This window comes from Brassica oleracea, chromosome C7 (assembly GCF_000695525.1).
Source record: "Brassica oleracea var. oleracea cultivar TO1000 chromosome C7, BOL, whole genome shotgun sequence".
Taxonomy (NCBI): domain Eukaryota; kingdom Viridiplantae; phylum Streptophyta; class Magnoliopsida; order Brassicales; family Brassicaceae; genus Brassica; species Brassica oleracea.
Window position 1 is genome coordinate 7,273,216 of NC_027754.1, and position 23,200 is coordinate 7,296,415.

At 36.3% G+C, this 23,200-nt stretch overlaps 2 protein-coding genes and 1 non-coding gene across 3 annotated transcripts; 1 reads left to right on the forward strand and 2 right to left on the reverse strand.

The window, feature by feature from the left end:
• Nucleotides 1-7,798: 7,798 nt before the first annotated feature.
• On the reverse strand, nt 7,799-8,287 carry LOC106304058. Its single transcript, XM_013740437.1, has one exon. The coding sequence runs from the start codon at nt 8,204-8,206 to the stop codon at nt 7,976-7,978; it is 231 nt and encodes a 76-aa protein (XP_013595891.1). The 5' UTR covers nt 8,207-8,287; the 3' UTR covers nt 7,799-7,975.
• A 300-nt stretch (nt 8,288-8,587) lies between these two features.
• Nucleotides 8,588-8,672, forward strand: TRNAY-GUA. The gene is given in 2 exon segments: nt 8,588-8,624; nt 8,638-8,672. It is a non-coding gene; the product is annotated as a tRNA-Tyr (tRNA).
• A 259-nt stretch (nt 8,673-8,931) lies between these two features.
• On the reverse strand, nt 8,932-22,908 carry LOC106304301 (serine/threonine-protein kinase SMG1-like). Its single transcript, XM_013740711.1, has 15 exons — nt 22,423-22,908; nt 17,440-22,327; nt 17,173-17,361; nt 16,722-16,836; nt 15,226-16,267; nt 14,439-14,886; nt 14,176-14,229; nt 11,246-14,093; nt 11,047-11,160; nt 10,761-10,891; nt 10,326-10,418; nt 9,908-10,223; nt 9,727-9,805; nt 9,323-9,632; nt 8,932-9,210 (listed from the first exon to the last, which is right to left on the reverse strand). Exons 1-14 carry the CDS (start codon nt 22,788-22,790, stop codon nt 9,533-9,535), a joined length of 10,785 nt encoding a protein of 3,594 aa, XP_013596165.1. The 5' UTR covers nt 22,791-22,908; the 3' UTR covers nt 8,932-9,210; nt 9,323-9,532.
• Nucleotides 22,909-23,200: the final 292 nt, after the last annotated feature.

Consider the following 23,200-nt stretch of genomic DNA (forward strand, 5'->3'; position numbering starts at 1 on the left):
CGGTTGTTGAATTATAAATTCAAAACTTATTTATATATAAAATATTTGGTATTGATTTTTTTAAAAAAATTTAATTTAATTAATAAATTAAAAAATTTTAATTATATTTTTAAATTCTGTAAAATAAAATAACGAAGTAAATTCGTAACTAATTTACGACCTATTTACGTGGAAACTTTACGAGGAAATGACGAGAAAAAATAAACGAGTATTTTACGAGGAAACTTTTACGAGGATATGACGAGGAAAGATAAACGAGTACTTTACGAGGAAATACTTCCGTGGTTGTTACGTGTACTTTACGAGGAAAATATTTCTACGCATTTACGTGTAGTTTACGAAGAACACGTTTTGAGGTATTTACGAGGAAATCTAGCGACCTCCTTACGTGGAATATTTACGTGGTCTTTACGACGAATACTTCGTCTTTACGACGAAATATTTTCCTCGCTAATTTACGACGAATTAGCGAGGAAATATGTGTTACGACGAACGAGTAATGACGAAACGTGTTTCCTCGCTAATTCCTCGTAAAGCCTCTTTTACGACGAACTCACGAGGAAAACCGCCCTCATTAAACTTATGTTTTCTTGTAGTCCATGACCCAGTAGAACTACATTGGCACCGCACCTCTACGCGTAGAAACGAATACCGGCGAGATCTCCAAGCACACAATTGCGTTGAAAACGGACAGCCTCCGGTGCCGTCTACGACAAAGCAAAGAGCAAACGAGAGACTGAGACAGCCTCTGGTGCCGAAATGCGCCCTCACGCGCTGTCTGAACGTCAGAGCTACACTAAACCGATTTGAAAGCGGGGAGAGAGGTCAGAGGATATAGAGAAAGTCGGATGACTATTTCAACGTATATAAATTACTAATTATATATAGGTGTATTAGAAAATTGAAAACCAGCTAAAAATAATCGCCACTAATCATGGATCAAACTCTGCTTTTTTCATTAGGTGTTAAATCCAACCTGAGCGTACAAGTAACGCCTAGCGAGTTTCCAAAAAAACTTAAAGGTGATGGTTGTAACTATGTAAACAATACAAAACATGGTATAAAAGAAGATTTTAAATTATGATAAAATTTTGTATTGAAAATTATGTTACTTTTAAGTTGGAAATTTCCTCGATATTTTCAATTATTTTTAAAAATCTTAATAATGTAAGTATTACCCAAGATCTTTTTCAGTTTCTTTCATCCATATGTTTACTACATATTCATATAAAACACACAAAATATAAATAATACCTAAATAAAATATGTATTTAAAATAATTATCGATTATATTCTAAAATTTTAAATAAAATAAAAACAGAAATTATCAATAGAAATATAACAACTACATTTTAGGTGTAGTCTGTTTCTGTTTTTGAAATAATTTGTGGTTTTAATTATTCCAAAAACTATTTTTTACCCGATCAAGATTTAGATTTTAGTTTTAGTTTTTCTAAAACTATTTTATTTACCAATCACGACTTTTAAAAAATAAATTTAAAAAAATAAATTTCTGATTAGTTTTCCAAATTTTAATCAGTTAATGAAAAAAACAAGGGGATTTTTGCAAAAATGACCTAAACAAAAAGCCAAATGCAAAACAAACCATGATTTTTCAGAACTTTCATTTGTCATATTCACCCCATAAGTTCGGATTATTCCTGAAAATGCCATTATTATTTTTTTACTTTCGAAAATACATGTTTTACTCAATCATCCTCATATTCCTCTTTTATTTACAACATTGTCATTTTCATCAATACACCAGCGACCATGAACAACCAATTTCAAGCTCTAAATTCACCAAAAATCAACATCTACATCTTCATATTTCTTACACACACAAACCATTTCCTTTTCACTTCATCTCTTATTTCATCCCAAAATCCCAGCTTTTTATTTCAAAATTTTTAAGCTTAATAGAGTTATTCAAGTTAATAATTATTGGTCAAGAACGAGTGGATAATTTTCAATAAAAAGTTATGTGTGTTTGGAGAAGCTAAACATGCATGAACCTCACCGGATCAAAGAATGATCTTTGAATTTTTTTCAGATCTGTTTCGTAAAGAAGACTTATGTGGAAGTTATCTGGTCAATGCATATGTTAGTTTTACAATTGTCTTTCTATGTGTTTTTTAGAGAAGACTTAGAGAAGACTTCTCTGGAAGTCTTTCAACTTTTTTGGAAGTCTTTCAACTTTTCTTTGTCAACAAAAAAAAACGAGTAGACTTCCCTGGAAGTCTTCTCATAAAAAAATTTTAGTTTTGCAATTGACCAAATTGTGTCCTAAATTTGACTTTCTACAGAATTCTTATGTCGGAAGAGTCCTGAGAAGTCTTCTCAACAATCGGTGGAAGTCCTCTCAACTGTCGGTGGAAAACTTCCCTGGAAGCATTTTTTGTAAATTTGCAATTGCAAAAATGACATATATGGTAGACTTCCTATAAGTCTTCTACCGTGGAAGTCTTCTCAAAGAAGACTTTTGTGGAAGTCGTATAAGTCAATGATTAATAAAGTTTCGTTTTTTTCAAAAATTATTAAGACTTTTCAATATTTTCTTGTTAATTCATGTATATTAATCAATATTAGGACAACTGAATGAAATTGATAACTTAATTGGAGATAATTATGATGTTAGCAACATCCATGTTTATTAATGTTTCTACCTAATAAGATAAGTCTTCTGGGGAAGTCTACTATGTTAGTTTTTGTAAAACTTTTATTTTTAACTTCAAGATATGTTTTTTACTTTCAAAGGGGTTAAGTAACTTCAAGAATATCAAGTCATTTGGTTTAATGTGTATTCTTAGATCATAAGACATACTTTTTTAACTTTGATGAGATTTAAAATTTTAATTTTTATTTAAAATTTAAGTTTTCTGCTTACATTTAATTTTCCTCTTAAAATTTAAGTCTTCCAAAAAGTCTTCTGAGAAGTGTTCCGGGTATTCCAAAGACTTTCCAGAAGACTTCTAGTGAAAATGTTATATGTTTGAACTTATGTAATGTTTGATTTTTTTTTTTAATTTTACTAAGTTTTCTTGTAAATCTTCTCACTTAGGTTTAATAGATTTGACTAATTTTATTGTGATTTCTTATTGAAGTTGTATCAATAACTTCCATAATATCAAATACTTTTGGCAAGATAATATTGTACACATGAACATATTTACCAAATTATTTTCATTAACATTTATTCAAATTTAGAAAATAATTCACAACTAAAGAGTACACATACAGTTCACAAAACATATCATAAACAAAACTATTATATATGGAGTTATAGATCATTCTTTTATAAATATAAGCTTGGACTCCACCTTATATGGGAGAAGACTCCGTCAGAATTTTTCTAAAGTCTGACTCACATCTGAAAAGCATGCATATTCAAAAACGTTCGAAATGAGTGGAAGATGAGATAGATCCACCTTTATAGAACACAAAAAAATACATATCCAAAATTTATAGATCTACCTTTAAAAGAGTGAAAGATGAGAACCTGCAAAAACAAGATAAATTAGTGAGAGACACATAAGACAAAAATGAGAAACTGATATAAAGTTTGGTGTTTTCAAGTTAAACGCGATTGGAAAGAGGTTGAAAAGTTTTAAATTGAGAAAAAGTAAGAGTTTTAAACAACAAAAGGTTACAAAATGAAGAAAACTCATACATGGAGACTTACCAAATTTTGTGATATTTTATAAACAACGAATTTTCTTTTCTTTTCTTTTCTTTTCATAGAGTGCTCCATTTTAATAAACTAATAATTAAATAAATAATATTTTTATAAATATAAAATCTCCATACAAATTTTTGTGCGTAAAATAACATTTAACAATAATGTAAAATAATTAACTTTTTTTTGTTATCTGTAGAATAAATTAAGAGATTATATACTATATTAATTGATTATAAACTATTTGTTATTAATTTCTACAAATAAATTTATTTAATAATTTTAATAATTATTATAGCATCTTCAATGTATTTCTCTATTTTCTACTCTAAAATAGTGCAACACCAAAATGAAGTTAGGTTTTACTCCTATGTATTACTCCACTTTGTTAGTCCAAACATAATATTTCAAAATGATACTATTTTTATTTTATTAATAATTGTTAATAATATCTTATACTTATAAAACTTTACCAATTAACTCCAACTATTTTATGTTTACGAAAATTTCTTCAACTATATTTTTTTAAAAATTAAACATTTATTGTTAAAAAGTACAATAAATCATAAAAGGAGAATATATATTTTGGTTCAATAACGAGCATTAGAATATTTTCCCCACAAATGATCAACTAATGAATTTCATAATGAAAAATGAGCTTCTTTATCTTTGATATTCTTAATGTCCTTGTGTATATTCAAGCTCAGCAAGTACAAATAACATCAAAGCGAAATGCTGAATCACAAGATCAACAAGCTCCTTCTCATTTTTTCTCCGTTTGGACAATACTTTACCGATCTTAACGGATCCAGACGCGATTTGCAGGATTATTAAATCACTTATTTTATGTTATCTTTATTTTATATTCTTTATGATTGTTTTTTTTTTCTTTTAATTATTTTATGCATCTTTATGTAAAATTATTAAATAATCCTTTCTGGAATATTCTATTTCCTTTCATGTTATTGTATCATCTTTAAATATTATTGAAGTAAAAACATTAAAGACTTAAGACACTATTTCATAAATAAATAAAAAGTTCAGCTCCAAAATTGAGTAATGAGTAAGATTACTCCATAAATGGAGTAACCCTAGCCATAATTACCTCATTTTAGAGTTGAAAATAGAGTGGGGTTGAAGAAAATTTTACTACAAAATGATATTTGGAATAGAAAATGGAGAAGGTTTGAGATGCCCTTAGACACATAAAAATAAATAAAATTATAAAAATAAAATTTTATTAACACATTTTTATATTAATTTTGAAAAAGAAAAAAAATTCCAATTCGAATTTTTTAATTAAAATAATTTATAATAAGAAAATTTTACAAACTATTTCAAAATTATTTATAGAAATTTTATGATTTATATTTGAGTATAATATACTTTAAAATATAATAGGTAAATATATGTTAATGTATTTTTTATTTTTATGTGACTAGAATATTTTTATAAATGTAGTGATAGCTTATAAATATTTTATTCCTATTTTTTTGTTGTATTCTTTTAAAATTAGTTATTAGTTATTTTTTGAAAAACTAAAAAAATACAGCCAAACCAAAAACCAAAAATCTAAATCTAAAAACTGTATAACCAAAACTAATAAAACAATCAATTGCATGAAGTACAAAATGTTATGTGTGATAACTCATATGGAATATTTTAAGATAGCATTACTCCAATTCAAATTGAAAAAAAAAACAATGTACTTTTTTGTTATTATTCTTTCTATTTGATAATAACTTATTATATGTTAAAAGTAGTAAATGAAGTAGAACGCTGACCTACAAACTTTTTTAATCATAAATATATTATAAAATTGTAATGAATGTTTAAATAAAAATAATATTATCAAGTAACAATTTTTCAAAATTACAACCAAACAAATTAATTTAGAAATACAACCTTTTAATGAATATATAGATTTTGATACCTAAAATTATTGACATGTGTGAGGATATCAAGAGTGAGTCCATCAATATCACATCAACTTTTTCTGCATATAATAGTTTGTTTAAGTCTCAACATAGGAATGTCAAGTTATTCTAACAATTCTTTGGAACTATGAAGCGGTATTCGGATAACAAATAATTTTTGCTAAATCATCACACTAATATCTCAACATAGAGTGAATGAGTCGAGTAAAGAGAATTTAAAAGAGCTCTTAGAGATTGACATCACAGGTGGAATGATATTAAATTTGGGAATTCTTGAGAGCTTAAGAACCAAAAACCTAAATTTTTGGTTTCTCAAGGATATAATGCACAATTTGGTAAAGGGATGGTCATCGAAATATTTATCAAAAAGTGGAAAGGAATAAAATCGGTGGCAATGACAATGCCAAACCATGTAATGTCTTTTTAGATTGTCGAGGACATTTACAAGGAAACTTACAAGTGTGATTTCCCAATTCAGATGAAGCTCGAAAAAAAAAACAGGGGATGAATTGGATGTCATGGAACAAACTATGTTGCGATAAACATATGGGAGTACATGATTTAGGGATATAGACAAATTTAAACAGCCTTCTTGGCTAAAAACTTTGGCGGATAATCGAAAAACCAACTTTTCTCTTTGCTATGGTTTTCAAAAGTAGATATTCTCGGAAAATAAAATTTGAAGTGATTTGATTTTAGTGAGTTTTTAGATGATTTTAAGAGAATATTAGAATTTGGTATGATTTTTGTTAAATAACTCTAGAATCTCATATAAAACCATGAGATTTGGATTTTTATTTTTATAACTAAGAAATCCCTCTCAAACACCCTAAAAACATTTAAAGCATTCTAAAATCTTCAACTTAAATTTTGTTCAATAACAGTGGATTTCAGAGTGTTTGTTAAAATGACAAGTTCAATAACACTGGATTTAAAAGTATTTTTCAAAATTCTTATTTGAATAACACTGGATTTGTCATTTACAAATCATCTGAAACTTTAGTTGAATACATCCCTTAGACCCATCCAGATCATATTCCTCATTTTACAGATGGCAGTATATTGTATTAGATAGATCAAAAGGGTTGGAATAAAATAGTCTATCTCAATTTGGGATGACCCTCGGATCTCAACCCCTTGTCTGAAACCAAACCAATTATTAATTTACAGTAGTTAATAGCTACACTGACAAAAATGTGAGATATGCACTTGATACAACACATGTTGGATCCTGAGGATATACCCATCATTGCAAGCATTCATGTTAGTCGGTTATTTCATCGGATTCTATGGCATGGTCTTTCACGAATACAAGAAAATATACTGTGAAATCAGGCTATTATAGTGAATGTCAATATCCAGATAAAATCACAAAGGTGACTAGCATGGGGCCAGATATTAAGGATTATATACAAATATAATTCCTTATATAGGAAATATATTCCATTAGTTTTTATTAAAAACATTAAAATTATTTGATATAGTTTATAAATACCTAATTTTCATTGAAAAAGAATTGTTGAATCATAATATATGTTTTCTATAATTTCTACAACTAGTTACAATAAATCATTATGTGCAATATTGTTTAGATTATTTAGCAATTATTAGTTAGGATTTAGTGTTTAGGATTTAGAGTTTAGTGTTTTATTGATAATTTGGCAAAGTTAAATTTTTTTTTTTTGCAGCTACTAGTATTTTTTTATTTATTTTTTATCTTTTTATTTATTTTAAAAACAAAATATGACTTGACAAATTCATGAAACCAAGAAAAACTTTTATTATATTACCTTGATCTCGAACTCTGCTAATCAATCTCGTAATATGTAGAGATGGGCTGCCTGAAGTGGCGGGCTTCATTAAGATGGGCCTTGGAGGAGATTTCTCTTCGATGTTTAATGAACAAATGATCACTTTAGACTTCTAGTTTGTTTAGGTTAATTCATACGGGTTTAAAAAAAAAAAATTGGAAATATCGTTTGAATCTGATTGATAATTATGTAATTTGTATATGTTCGACAACAAAATGATCAAATATGATAGGCAAATAATTATGTAGTGTTTTGTGTAAAAAGAACTCTATAATTGTCATAATTTCTTGTTATTTTTTAGAATGGTGTGTGTCCTATGACTGTTCATATTTTCAGAGTGAATGGAAAGTTCCATCTTCAGATGATTCCCGGTCTAATAATTGAACATTCTTGATTGAACAGAAATACAGAATAGATGATTGCTCTTAAACACACATCGCTTTCATAAATTTACAAGGAAATGTAAGAACATGACAACTTCTATAGACAAAGATATACATGTAAATCTAGATATGTATACACATCATCACCATCTCAAAATAATTGGAGTATCACCATGGAACAAAACGGTCCATGAGAAGACACACAGTGATCTCAGACATGGTTGCAGCTTCATCTTTCTCTCTTACCTTTTGTTTAAGCCTTCTTTCTTCTTCTCCTTGCTGTTGTTCAGACACAACAGAAGATGTACTCTTCTTCTTTTGCATCAATGGGTTTCTACGGTTTATCTTCTCACCCATCTTTTTCATCTCTCCCACCCAGACCTCCATAGCTTTTGCCATTCTTTTTTTTTTCTTCTTGTTGATACTAATTTGAAAATATGAATGAGAGAGAGAGACCCATGTGAGCTTTATTTAGAGAATGAAAGGAGAGGGTTGTTTAGTCATTTTGAGTTAGAAAACCATGGTAAGTTCGATGGGTTTTGATATACTTTGTCTTTGTGTCATTGATGGAGAAAGGAGAAAAGTGGGTACCTTGGTGGTGTGGGGTTTACACTTGGGGACCATCCAATAATACAAGTCAAGACGAAATGTCTTATTGAGATATGTACAAAGTTTTTCATCTAATAGCCGGTCAAATCATAAAAAAAAATCTTGCCCGTTGCGTCTTCTTGAATTTAAGGATTTAATACAAATTAGTTATGTGCTTAGAAGTATCTATAACCGACCTTGGCTCAGTTGGTAGAGCGGAAGACTGTAGTCTTTGACAGCAAATCTTTAGGTCGCTGGTTCGCTCCGGCAGGTCGGATTTTTACTACTTTTTTCTTTCTCAACATTAAATAAGAGAGTCGTGACATGTCATAGTCTGTGTCGATTCCACACTTCTTCTTATCTTATTCAATTGTTAATTATTTTCAAACCCCACTTGGCACTATTTTCCTGAATTCATCTTTGAATGATCCGAGTTGGACTGATATTATCCATTTGATTTTTTAGCGATTCCTTCCGTGTTTTAGTTGTTCAAGTTAAGCGTTTGTTTCATTCAAAAGTAGTTTTGAAACAGAAAATGCAAAATAATAGTTTCTGGTCTAACCATCATTGAGAGTGTTGATACGTTATTTTCTCATATGGATTGTGAAAACATACACAAACTTATTTGAATAGTGTACACACACCAGAGGAGATTGGAGTTTAACATCGTGCTGCTGCATCTGGAAGGTTAGGAGCAACAGTACATCTGAGCTCTGTTCAAACAAGCTCCAAAAGTTTAACACGCAGTCTCCTATGAGATGTCTTTCACACTGTTCTGCTGATGATTCCAAGACCTTTACGCCGCATTTAGTGCGCTGAAAGTGGTAGCAACAGATGAAGATGAGTGAGAAATTCACACCCCAAAATGGAACTGAAGTAAGTTACAAAATGGAATGGATCTGTCTCTTGAGTTTTCAAATAGCTTACCTCGATAACGCAGCCACAACGTTCAAGCTTAACACCCGTTTGTAGACATGCCTGTTCCAATCACAAAGATAGATCCGCTTTCTAATACCAATGACCGGTTGAGTGCAACATCATGAGATACTAAATGCGTCAGCAATAACATGATGTGGCATCTCTCCGAGACTTGACGTGACATGTCGGTCAAACTTCTGTCTGATTCAAAACACTTGTCTAAATCCACGGAGTCCAACCTTCATACATGTTGCAGAGGTTATCAACACTTGTGGCTTGCTTGATTAAATAATCCACTTGCTCTGGAACACTAACCTCCCTATACAAATCGTTAACAACACTTGCTGATGTGAGTTTTATTTACAGTCTTAATAATAAATAGTTTATTGGCAAGTTGGATACTTGAAACGTACTTGTTATCAGCAATAATATTTCGACCATCTATCTTAATCTCCATGGACTTGAGAACTGACAGTGCATAAGCATTTTTACCTGTATTTATCATTGCAAGAAGCCGCCTTAGGTTCTCAATTTTCTTGGGGGGGAATTTCGGCACATAATTAATTGTAAGCACTTTTGGATTGATAGACTAACCTCTTGTGGTTCGAGTATGTGTCCGTGTTGGAGGAGAAGCAATAACATCACTTTGAACCTCAGACTGTTCACTTGCAATTTGTGCGAGCCTAGTTAACATTGGATATAGACACTTTACCGAAGATGTAACAGATGGTACCAAAGGTCTAAGGTTCTGATAGATCTCTCCAATTTTTTCACCATAAGATTGATATATAGCTTGTCCATGAATGGACGAAACTTCAATGTCTGTCTCGCTTTCCCTGGCCAGTACTTCAGCAATAAGAGCATTATCCTTTGACAAAGTTGAGTCTAGCGGAACAAGGATTGCAGTTGCCTGTTTATTTATTTAAGAATTATAAGGCATTACGTTTTTTGAATAACAAGAAAAATCAAAATAACAAAACATGTCTAAAACCATAAGCAAGATGTAAACCACCTTTGAAAGATCATCCACGAGAGAACGGTGTAAAGTGGCTGCCTCCTTTCCCAAACTATGAACATCATGCAGATCCCCTGTTGTTGCGAGAACCTACAATTTATCACACAATATATCATATACCTAGCATGTATATCAGCGAATACAAAATCGTTGTCACTAAATCCTCTAGTCCTAGAGGCTCACATTAAAGATCTGATACCACATTTAGCTCAAAACCAAAAGAATTGCAGACTATATATAATCAGTCGTATCTGAGTTTTCCAGAGATAGAATGTAAAAGTTCACGTCATAAGTAAGAGCTTGGACAGATGGTTCTAATCTCCGACAAGTAGAGTTAAGATTCGAATTTTCAAGTAAAAACTATAAAATATCCTAGCAACACTTCAGTATGATAAATTAGGAAGTCAGAAAAGCTAACGCTAATAAAAATACCTCTTTGAGCAGTGCACCAGTTTCAGTGGTCAAAGCAGTGTGGCCTCTTGATGCCCGGAGAAAAGAAGCTAATGCAACACTAACTTCATGTGTGCAATCCCTCACTGACATAATAGTACTTTGCAGATCACCTGTAACATTAAATATACAGATATGGAATCATATTTGTTATATGCAGCAACATTGCCTAATCAACGAAACAACGACTAGAGCATGAGATTGTAGTAAACGAAATGCAATTTCTAGAAAGTGGGAATTCTAGGCTAAGAGGATAAAAGAATCTAACCTGACGCAGACTTAGCTTTCACAGAAGCAATAGAAAGCTCATTTGTGGCAGAATATAGACCAGTCGAAGCAGCTTCCAAGGTGCTTTGTGCAAGTTTCCATTCTTGTTCAACATCTAAAATAGTAATTTAGAAACAATGTTACATCTGCAATATGTACGGGCAATTTTTTTTTCCTATCAAAACGATTCAATCACTTACGTGTGAAGGATTGAAAAGTAACCTCCAGTCGCCCAACTAAGTTGATATAAGTTTTCTGCCATGCCCTGGAGTCCCCCCTGATTCTCGGATCACCCTCAAGAGCCTCACACGGATTTCTGAAAATTCCATCTCTGGATGCTTCAAACTCCAGAAGAGACATGCAGATTTTGGCAATGTTTGATGCTCTCTCTCTAGCATCCCAAAGCAACTGCCTGCGTCTTGACAAATGGTCATGAAACTCAGTAGGAATACCAGACATCTTGGCCGAAGAATTTCCAGCTGCAACAGAACTAGATCCACCGCAAGCCCACCCAATCGCTCTCTCTAGTTGTCCTTCAGCTGCTATTGAGTTTTTCTCGCAAGATTGTAGTCTTTCTATCGACCTAGTTATTTGGGGAATAGCGGAACGTATAGTTTCCAGCAACTTAGCTCTGTTGAGGTCTAAGAAACTAGAATAAAATTTATCATCACTGACAAGTACTTGTTGCAATGAAGTCCTAATGTTCTGTGAAGGGGTCAATGTAGTGTCGTTCATCCATTCCATTTGAACAATATCAAGGCTTGTCCGACGAAGAGCATCAGTTATGTCCTTAACTTGTTTTTTCATACGAGACGCTGCTGATTTTGCAGCGATAGTAGTGTCATGAGTATTGCAATATTCCTCGAGCATTGTATGGACTTGTTTCAGATGACTATATTCTGGCTTCACTTGATCCCCTCTAGTACTTCTTTCCTCTGAGAAGTGTTTCAAACGCTCGTTTTCTTTATCCATCTGAGATAAAAACGCAGGAGCAACGCTTCCTGCTAGGTAGCAATCTACTCGTTCTTGAAGTTGGAACTCAAACTTCTTCTTTATAAAGAGAATTAGCTGCTCAAATCCTAATGTCTGATCCACTGACAGGGTAGCATCATGTATGCATGAATCAAGGAATGAATATATGATGCCTACTTTCCAGATGAAGAAGGAATGATCATTAAGTACATGTCTGAAACGCCATATGCTCTCAGTTAGTGACTGCTCACAGCTGAGGAGATTCCCTAGAGCAGGGAGCAAATCTGACATAGAAACAGCTGAGCTGCTTAAGGAGGATAATTTTTTGTCTAGCTGTTCCAATTCACTGAAAGGCTTAACCAATTCAACCAATATCCCTGAAATTCTGAGATTATTAAGCTTCTTGCATTCATCTGCATTAGTGAGCAGCCGAAACTGTTTCTCAGCTGAGACAAGAGCATTTTTAACCTGCTCTTCTTTCTTTACGAGCACTGATAGTCTCTGGCCCCATGATTGTTTAAGTTGGTCAAGCTGTGTCCGGCAAGCCTCTCCTTGAGAAGCAAATTCCTCAACCTCTTCCCAGGATAGATGTTCCCTGCTTTTCAAAGCTGCTTTTTCAAGAGCTAGCTGCCCCTCAGTGATATGGCCAATCTTTTTCAAGTAGTCTTGCTCAAGTTCAACCAAGGAATCTCTTTCCACCTTTATCTCTACGAGTTGCTCCAGTGCAGTATCTATGGATCCACGGACCTGAGAGATCAATCCAAAGGCATCCATGAGATCTGAATTACTTAACAAGTACGTTTTAAGAACATCAGGTACAACAACGTCTGTCATTTGTGCAATTAAAGTCTTCGATGAAAGCAAGGTTCTGTGGAAGATCAAAGCCCAGTTCTCTTCTGTCAAACTTTCTCCCACATTAGAAATCTCCTGACCAGCATAATGTTTTACCTCGTTAAGAAAGTCCACTACTATCATGCACATCTCTATCTGCGCCTCTAAATTAGTGCTCAGACTCCTAGATTCGGATACAAAGCTTTCGTTTAAATCATTTCTTTCCGTCGAAGCATTCAAAATATAGTGTACTTTTTCCTTTGACCGATCATAGAGTGAACTGATGGATGTGTGTAACAAATCCAATGCCTTCAACGTTCTTTCTCCAGAATCTTTAAACGTTCTTTTTCCAGAGTCCTGAAGATTGACTCTTTTGGCTGCGTCATATTTATCAGATAAACCAGCATTGGTGCTTTCCACAAATCCTGGAGACTGCATATAATTAATCAAACCATAGAAAAGACGATTCTTGGCCTTCGATTCAGGTCCCGTTCCACTTGAGGCTTCCAGTTCTGCATACTCTTCCTCCAACTTCTTTACATCATCTGCATACTTTTCAACTTTACGCCACAGATCATCGTAGCAGTTCCTGACAGATTGAGAGTCATCCCCGTGTACTTTTGCATATTGTTCACCAGCCTGTCTTTTGGCAAGGGACAAGATATCCGTAGACAGAGCACGCGCAGCTAACTGCAATACTTGCGCCCAATCATATACCTGACTTGTTGTATGGTAGTTCAGAGGTAAAATTCTTTGCAAAGCCAAAGAATATGTTTGGAGTGCAGCCAAAGCAGAGGAGAGGCCGTCACTGAGATCGTTGACTAGAAGAGAAATTTCTTTGTCAATATTGTTGCATTGTGCTTGTGTTGGCTCCGGAACTACAGTCAGTCGAACTCCAGCAACAAGAACAGCAGATGTCAAGGACAAAGAACCCAATATGTCCGTCAACACTGTGGGGGCAGTAATTTCAGGAATCATATCTCTTCGTAAGGCACCAAGGATCTTTCCACGCTGCTCCATCCAAACAGCTGTCTCTTGAGCTTTTTCAGAGACCAAGGCTTTTGCTCGAGAAAATTCTTGAGCTTGAATCTCAACAGAAGCACGGATGTTTTCTAAATTGCAAGCTGCTTCTGCAACTGTAGTCTTTGCCGACGTCTCGCGAAGACTGAGTTTTGACCTTTCTTGATCAGCTTGAAGAAAAACAGATGATGCGATCTCATATTGATTCAGCACCTTGGAAAACCGCTGGAACACAAAATTTCACCATCATTAAGTTAGCAAACGGGACCAATATCAATTCATAGACACTGAAAGAAACCACCTTTACCTCCAGAGACAATTCAACAGCTGGCAACGCAGCCAGTAAAAGATCATGATGCTCCTGAAAGGAACAACGTAAAACCAGTAAAGTTAAGAGTATGCAAATAAATCAAGCTAACTATGTCATAGTAAGTGGCACGTAATCCTAATTCTACAGAATTTTAAATTTCAAGGAGAAGGCACGTACTGTAAAATAAGTGACAAATGAACATAAACGAGAACGGAACAATTATGATGTATTATGTCTACTTTGGTGCAATGAATGCTTACCTGCAACCGAACACGAATTTCTTGCACTCTTGATGAAAACAAACTCAAACTAACGGCAACCTCCATATCTTTTCTTTCCTCACCACCAATGGCAGCATCATCATGGGAATTTCCTCGGGTCCACTCAACAAGTGGGTCCCAAACAAAAACCTCCATCAACATCAAGAGTGTATCCTTGTTTTGCCTCAGAACACCAAGAACAGCTTCACAATTTGCTCTAAATGTGCCTTCAACACCTGTCAACCCTAACGCAGCTTCCATTGTCTGGGTTAACCGAAATGGTACTATCTCAGGAACTTCAAGCCGTTGCCCTTTATCAAAACAGACATTGTAATCTATATGTACCACATCCCCGCTACAAAAGTCCATGAGGATGTTATCTAAATGTCTGTCCCCAAGGCCGAGCATGTGACCAACTATACTCATAGCTGCGACACTACCAGAGTACCTGTAAATCAGGAATTTCTCAACTTTATTTTCAAGCTAACAAAATAACCGAAGTAAATGTGTGATGATGTCTAATATCACAGCAGCATATGAAATCATGGGACTAAGACAGCAGGTCTGATCTATATAGCCACTTCTAAGGCAATCGGATAACGTTCCCAAACCCAATTAACAATCTCCCAACGTTTCTCAAACCGATAACGCCTTATAGAAAATAGTGATCACTTCGTAATCTTTTAAATGAAGAGAAACTTTTTTGTTAGGGCATGCTGTTTTGTTCGCTAGGGCTTCCTAGGGGTATTAAAGCAGTTGAGTGTTAAAAATTATATTTGCTAAGTACCTTTTAAACTTCGTTGCGAAGGCTTTGAACCCTTCACTAGCACACCAAAGTTCCCGGTGCAGTAGCTGTTTTGGCACCTCCTTCATAAGATCCAATTGTACTTGACGCTTAACATCATGAGGCCAGTCTCTTCGTGAAATCACTCTTCTTATACCTTTATCCTTTAGGGCCGGAATCATTTTCCCATAAAACATATCACTTGGTCGAGGAACAGGTGGTAGATCTGGACTTTTTGCACTACCAGGAGCTGATGGCGGCATTTGAGAAAGCTTGGCACGTGTCTGCCAAGACCTGAAAATGCTATATATGCTTATAACATTGTCTACCCACTGGATTAGACCAGCTCTACCACTAATAGGAGTGACAGAATAATAGCGAATGCCAATAGTACCACCATCCGTAGCTCGAGAGGAGCAGAAGAAAGTGTTAATTGCCTGAAGCAATTGCATAATTCTAGCGTCAAGGCGCAAGTCTTCCCTGCCTTTTAAGAGATAAATATATTTCTTTCCATCTGAGCCAATCATAATAAGCTTTTTAGGTCGTGTCTTGGTTGGAAGGATCGTCACATGATCTGAAAGAGAAGAAACAGTGACTATTCCCTGGAGTGAAGTGTCAGATTCAGACAAGGTGGGCTGCTTCTCCAGGCCAGGCATTGGAATGTTACAGGATGATAACAAAGACAAACTAGGAGCAACTTCCTTTAGAGATATTGATGACTTCTTTTGATGAGAAGCCAGAGACGTGGCAATACTATCAAAAGGACGCCAGACTTCCCCCAGAGTAGCAGGCGAGGGAGGAGTTTTAAATGTCAATATTGCTGAATTTAGACGTTCTATGTACTCCTCATAGAACCAAACCTCATGAGGTGTTACAGGCTTCCTAGAGGTTGAAGCCAAGCGACGTTCCAGTGCAACAACAATAGGGGCCATCATTGCAGAATATCTTGCAGCATTTATATCATTCTTCTCACTCTGGCTTAGAGTAACATTTTCTGAAACACGAGCAGCCTCTTCTTTCAGCAGGTTTATCCGCCTGATTACATCTGGAAAAAGAAGTGAAAGTTAAATTTACTTACCTCGCTGTCCGAAAAAAGTGATTTCGAAACAACATCGGAAACTGAATGAAAAACAACATCGGACGTTCAAATAATCCAAGAGAAACTCTCTAGAAATATAACACCTTCAGAACTCTATATATTTATGTTCACCAAAAATTCTACACATTATGTTGCGTCCCTATTGCAACCCTGAAACTCTAACCGACTTACAGTAAGTTGATAAGCTGGTACTCCAGTTATGATCAAGTATATTCGGCCTATTCTAGATATGATTGGCATATGTTGCACGTGAAGAAGTCAACTATTTGGTTGAATATCGAAGGTCACTTAAATACGAGCTAGGGGTCCATATCAACTGATAAAGAAATGTACAGTAATCAACAGTGAGTTAACTTCCATTGCTCTAATTAAGAATCATAAGCTAGAAATTTAAGGTTACCCATATGGAGATCTTGCAGTGTGCTGAGCCACAGTTCCTCCCAAAGGACAGTCACATTCCCAAGCTCATTAAGCATAAGCTGCACATCTTGGATTAATCTTGGATATAGTTCAGCCTGCATAGGAACATCACAAAGCACATATCAGTTGGTGCAGCCCTACGAAACAAGTCTCAGAAAGAACGAAAAGTTAGACAGAGTTTATGATAGTCAGCTTAGCGAAAATACAAGCAAACATGTAGCTATTAAAAAAATTCCATGACATCAGCAAAGAGCTAAAGATTTGGGAGGTTGAGATTCCTTTTTAGGGGAAGACATTCACCAGGTTTGATATGTGGGTGATCATGAAATTTGATGCATATATGGTCGCTTTAGTTTGCAATATATGCAGCGTTCAGACAAAAAAGTAAGACCAATTTACAATCAGATTGAAGTTTAAGGTATAAATAATACCAGACAGGCCTTTACGTGCAACAGCTCTTCAGATGGCTTCTCGTCACAAGCATTCACGTCGACAAGTGTTGGATACACTATGGACCAAGGGCACAACTTCGCCAGCATTATCAGTAAGCCTTCTATTTCTTTTCGCACCACCTCCTCGGGATGAGAGCTCAACCGAGCAAAAAGCTGAGGTGTTACTTCCTGTGAATATTGTTACCGGAGAGATTAGAAATTTGCTTTTATCTCAGAGACATAGAAATAAGAGAGAGCGATTCTCACCTGCCAAGGCTCCAAGGGAACCATCGAAAGAGCATGTCTCAGCGTATCTTTTAACTCCACTCCGTAGTTCAGAAGGATGTGCAAAATATACAGTGTTGATCTTAATGTATGGCTACCAGCTTTTTTGTTCAGTGGATCATAGTCTACGCCTGTAAACTCACTAGTGCGTAGATTTTTTGATGAATAACGAAGGTACTGTGTGAAACCAAGTGCTGAATGCCCAAAGAGGGATACCCGTCTTTTTCTCAGCGACCACCAAACTTCAATCAGCCTTTTAACAATAGGTGCTATATCAGTATCTTCCCCATTTTCCTTTGCGCAGAGCAGTGTATCAGTTAACTGGGAAGCTAGATGAACAGAGAGACTATCCCAATTACAACCTTCTCCACCAGGAGCTGCAGCGGCGTTTTCTAACGTTTCAATGACTTGCTTCTGCAATGCTTTCATCCTTGCTTCGGAATGGTCTGCAGTAGTTGTATGATGGTTTCCATCTTGCCCAATGTTTGTGAGATCCTTGGACTCATCGTTCTGAAGAAACTGCATAACAATAGACTCCACCGATTGAGTCTCATCTTCAGTCAACGTTCCAGGTTGGAGCTCTTGAGCAAGAATTCTTGAAGAGAAGGATGCGTGGATGGTGGACTCATTAGATTTGCTAAAAGACTCTGTTGCCTGACGAAAACACCAAGAAGCATATGAAATCCATGATTTTCCCATCGCAGAACAAAGTTGGGTGGACACTTTTGTAACCGTGCCAATCATCTCCTCACTGATAGCCTTTATGCTTGGTTGTGAGCTCTCGTATACCAAAGGCTCGCTACTTACAGATGAAGGAATCTCAGTTCTGTTAAAATCTGCTGATATCTTAAGGACGACCTTTTCCAAATCCAGAGAACTAGCATCCCCTTTGAGCCAAGTTGCAAGTTTTAGGCATGCTTTTGCCTTTAAGAAGGCCACACCATTATCCAAACATACTGGATGTAACGCAGTTACCTCTGGCTGTACAAACGACCAAAGATCCACAACAGCATCTTGAATTTTGTTTTCCTCATACATCAGCAAGGCACCCTGGTACTGCAAATTTGATATAAGAAAGTCCCGCACCTTAACCTCATCACAACTGGATACATGATCATTCAAATAGACTTTAAGATGATTTGCAAGCAAGAGATTTCCTTGTTTGCGAGCAAATCCAAACAAGTCCATGCAAAGCTTTAGAGTAACCCAGGCTGTCGGCGATATTGTACTATAAGTCCGTAAAACTTTTAACCAAGGGCTGCAATCACGATGAATTCTATTGATCATAGACTGCATTGACCAGACGCAGGAGCTTAACATCAAATTATTGTGTTTCTGCTTAGGTTCACTCTCTCTCATCTGATGACTCTCTTCAAAAGCATAGAGGCAATGCAACTGTGTAGCATATGGCGCTGTCTCAGATAATCCATCAAATGAAAGAGCCAGTGAGGTTTCATCTAGCATTGATCGGGACTTCTGTAAAGTATGTGAAACCTTTTCAATATTTCCCTCAGCTTGGAAAAGCATTGCCTGCAGAAGCATCTGTTCACTTCTTTGCAAGGCCAGCTTTGGGTTAAGTGACGGCTCAGCACTAGTTTTAGGCGTTAAATCAAGACACGCCCATGCCCCCTGAATATCGCCTTCATCGAAGCGTGCCAAGGCCCGTATTGCATTCATTTCATTTCCAGCAGCAGTCAAAGAACCTGAAAAGCTTTTTCCCGCATGCCTTGCACGAAGAGCCTGCAACTCTGAAAGCCAGGAATCTAGAGATTTCCAATCAGATAAAGCAGCATAACTCTCAATTATCCTTTCAATTACAAAATGAATGTCATCAGAACCCATAGAGCTGAGACAGTCCTCTTCCTCTAGTAGGTGAGCAAAATATGCAGCCGCTTTCTCATATCGTCCATCTGACTGATAAATCAACCCTGTGATCCATGGAAACAACGTCAGTTCATCACTGCGCTTCTGATTGTCACTTTCTTCTGCGACCAAAGGAGCTAAATTCATTGATACCCATTTGTTAACGCCAAGCAGAGCATGTGTATCATGATTCTGACTCAAAGCCAATGACATTTTCCGCAAAATTCCTGAGATGTCCGAAGTTATCTGAGCCTGTAATTTAAAGTTTTCTTTCTTCACTAGTGTTGCACGACTTTTAAGCTCCTCAAGTCGCAATGTGCAATACTCAACCGTGGCATTGTGAGACTGGAGTGATATACCAGCATTCATCATTGGTTCGGATATACGAGAAAACCATTCTTCGCAAACTTTCCGGTTGGCTCGGAAAAACAGGACACTTTGTTGAGGCGCTGAGGATAAAACAGCAGTCCCCTCATACGCATTGTACACGTTTTTTTTCAACGCCTCTACAAAATCCAACAGTAACCTCATTGGTAAGAGATGGGCACCAGAAGAGCCAACAACATTTTGCTCGCTATCAACCTGCAGCACAGTTGTGATGTCCAAAAGCATTCGCTCTAGGACTGCAAAAGTTTGAGTAGGGCCACCAAAGTTAGTACGGAGACGTGTGCTAACACAAAACCTAGCAGCTTCATGCACAGCCCACCAAGCGCCTGCCAGGTTATTCGCCAAGCAGATTCTCTCAATCGAGCCTTTCTCAGCTTTTATCGCCAACCACCCATTCTTGATAAGGTTTTCATCATGATGCCCATCATCCGTATCCTTTGTTCCCTGAAAAGCGTTAATAAGCCCTTGGATCCAAGAAGAAAAATGAACTTTCCATCTCTGGGAAACATAATTCAAGACAGAGACAAGTTGCTGCGACTGAAAATGATGGTCAGGTTGCTTAAGTGCAAAGACTTGCTTCCAATGCAAGTAACCGTTTCCTAGCATAAGAACTTCGGGCCTAAGAGCCATATGTTCGACCTCACTGTGCATGCCACAAACATACTGGGTAGCTGGCAAGAAATGAGATAGCAACTTAATGAATGCATTCTTTATGCTCGTATCTGGATCTCCAAGCTTTTCAAGGAGGATCTCAGCAAGGGAGTAAAATGAAATTGGGTGTATCAGCTTCACCACTAGAAGCAGCTCTAAAACCTTTGCAGACAAACTCCTCACTTTCGGTTCAGTATCAAATGCAGCATCTAAAACCGCCATTATTATATCTCTAACTGCACCAGCATACGGAAATGTTTCACAGAAGTAAGCATCCATATTCAGATTCTTCGATATTGCCATTAGGTTCTCACAGAATTTCTGAATCCATTCAAGCGACGCTAGCTTTACATCAAGAGGGGATGAAAAACGAAGAGCTATAACCATCGTTAAGCTGTATTTCCTTAGATGTTCAACTACCATAGTAAAAAATGTATGCTTAACTGGTGTCTTCCCATGATTCGTTTCTTTAAGAAGCTTGCCGCCCGGCTGAATTAGCACGGAACAGTTGCTAAGGAGCTCAACTGCAGCTAAACACTCTAACATCCTCATAATGCTGACTTGCAACTCCGAACACGCATCAACATATGACTCAAAAGGATTCAGCTTTTCGAAAACAAAGGAAATTAACTTCTCTGACCTCTTAAGATACAAGGCAGCAATTTTCGGTACGTCACTCAAACTTTTTCTCCCTCCAAGAGAAACACAGGAAAGAAGGACCTTCATATCAAAGTTAATCATCGCCAACAGTTCGTTTTTTGAGAAGGCTTCATAGGCTGTAACATCAAAAGTCTTGTTTTCGCTTCCCGATGAGTCCACAAGTACAGTCTTCAACAACTCAAGTTCATTCATCAATAACTCCATCGCCTGTTGAATAATTTCTTCACTCTCATGTTGAAGCAAGAATATGTATGTGTCAGAAGAGCCTGCGGTAACTAAACGATTTTGGTGCAATCGCAACCGAGATATTGGAGATTCGAAGCAGAGCAACTTCGGCACACATGAAGAAAGGAGGCCTTGCTTCTGTAGAGACAGTAGCTGAAGATTAGTTTTCAAGGTCCCATGGATCTGAGAAGTTGTCATCTTGCCATGAACAGCAGCATTCACATTATCATTCTGCTCTAAGCTCTTGAATAACATTTCAAGAGAAGGAAAATAGTATGTCGAAAACTTCTCGCGCAATATTTCAGCCAGAAGAGTCAAACACTTCCATAGATCTTCAATCCATTTTGCCCATCCAAACCGATGCCCCATAGTAGATAAGAAACCCAACAACCGAGGAATCATTTGGCTCAGAGGTTCGTCCATCTTATAAAGCAGATTGTTCTCTAGTAACCCAGAAGCAGTGGAGCGCAAGATCGCTAAGAAACAAGAAAGCAAAGCAAGCAGCCGGTAAAACTGTTCCGGGGTTCCTTCACTACCATCACAAAGCAATACATCCACGTCACCAAGAAACTTTGATAACAATCCAACCGAGAAGTCTAAATTACCCACCCAATGTTTCTGAAACTGCAAGAGGCTATCCAGGACAATCTGCCTATCAGAGTCGGGTTGGTCTTGTAATAATGCCCAACCAAGCAACATATCAACAATGTCAAGAAAGTGAGGATGGAACAAAATATAAAACTTGGAAGAGATCAAGAAAAGAACACCCAGAGCCTGATTCAACAAAGGTATAGAAGTTCTCTCATCTTCAAGAAGAGACTTGCATGCGTCAAGGATGGGCAAAGCATACCTATCTATCACATGAACATCCCCAACGGAAAGAAACTCCCTGACACTCTCAAGTGCAAGAACAGTGCTCCCATCTTGAACACTAACATCCCTAATCAACGGCAATGCCCAATCAATGAAGCTATCAACCAGCATCAAAAGGTTCTGTCTTCCAATGAATTCTATAGGAATAGAGCAGACAATAGCACAAAGAGCTCCGTATGCAGAAACACTAGCGTGCCTCACATCATAAGACCTGCAGAGATTAAAAAGACTCACACTTTAAAATTGAGTGGGGGATATCTAATCACACTCGAAAGAAAGATAGGGTTAGAGAAGCGATTGATTTACTTGTCAGAGAGAAGTTGCCAGAGACCAGAGCAAAGATAGGAAGCAGAATTAGCGATGAGGATGGAGTTGGGAGGGTAAGTAATAGCTCTGTGGAGAGACTTCAATGCGGCGAGACGACCCGAATCGAGGTTCCTCTCCGATTTGCTATCTCTTTGCCCCAAAGGAGCTGAAGCAATCTTCTTTTTGGTCTTTTTAGGTTTCTTGTTTTTGAACGGAGGTGAAGCATTGCTACTAGCAGCAGCAGCAGCAGAGGTTGATGGAGGAGGAGCGACGGGTTCCGAGGAAGAGGGGTTATTAGTTGGTAAAGCTGCCGAGAGAAGAGAAATCAGCTGCTGTTGCTGCTGCTGATGGTGGAAGCCTTGCATCATATCAAGTCAATTGAAGCTTCGAACACGGTGGCGATTGCAGCGGCGAAGACGATGGCGGTGCTCGATTTTGCATCTCTTTTTTTCTTTCTTTTCTTCTCCTCTGAAAATTATTGGGTTTGTTTTTATTTCTCAAGTCTGAGGAAGAAAAACACAAAAAACTATACGGACAAAATTATGAATTATGTAAATATTAGGGTTAATTTGGAACAAAAAAAATTTAATTGTATTAGATTTAAAAGTTAATTAATGTTTTTTTTTGGTGTAGATGTTAAGGTTAATTAATGTTTTTTTTTTGGACAAACTAAGTTAATTCATGTTAAATAAACGAAAATGGAAGAAGAAGGATCGGATATAGCCAAATCATAAGGGAAAATAACTGTCTAACGAAATTGTAATCCTAAAGTATTGGC

Bases quoted from the DNA above. Each gene is read 5' to 3' on its own strand.
- LOC106304301 (XM_013740711.1), bottom strand. From the start codon at position 22,790: ATGATGCAAGGCTTCCACCATCAGCAGCAGCAACAGCAGCTGATTTCT. The intron at 14,230-14,438 runs GTAAGCATTCAT...TGTTCCTTTCAG, and splicing joins AAATTCGTGTTCGGTTGCAG to GAGCATCATGATCTTTTACT. The intron at 11,161-11,245 runs GTAAGTGATTGA...TTACTATTTTAG, and splicing joins TACTTTTCAATCCTTCACAC to ATGTTGAACAAGAATGGAAA.
- LOC106304058 (XM_013740437.1), bottom strand. From the start codon at position 8,206: ATGGCAAAAGCTATGGAGGTCTGGGTGGGAGAGATGAAAAAGATGGGT.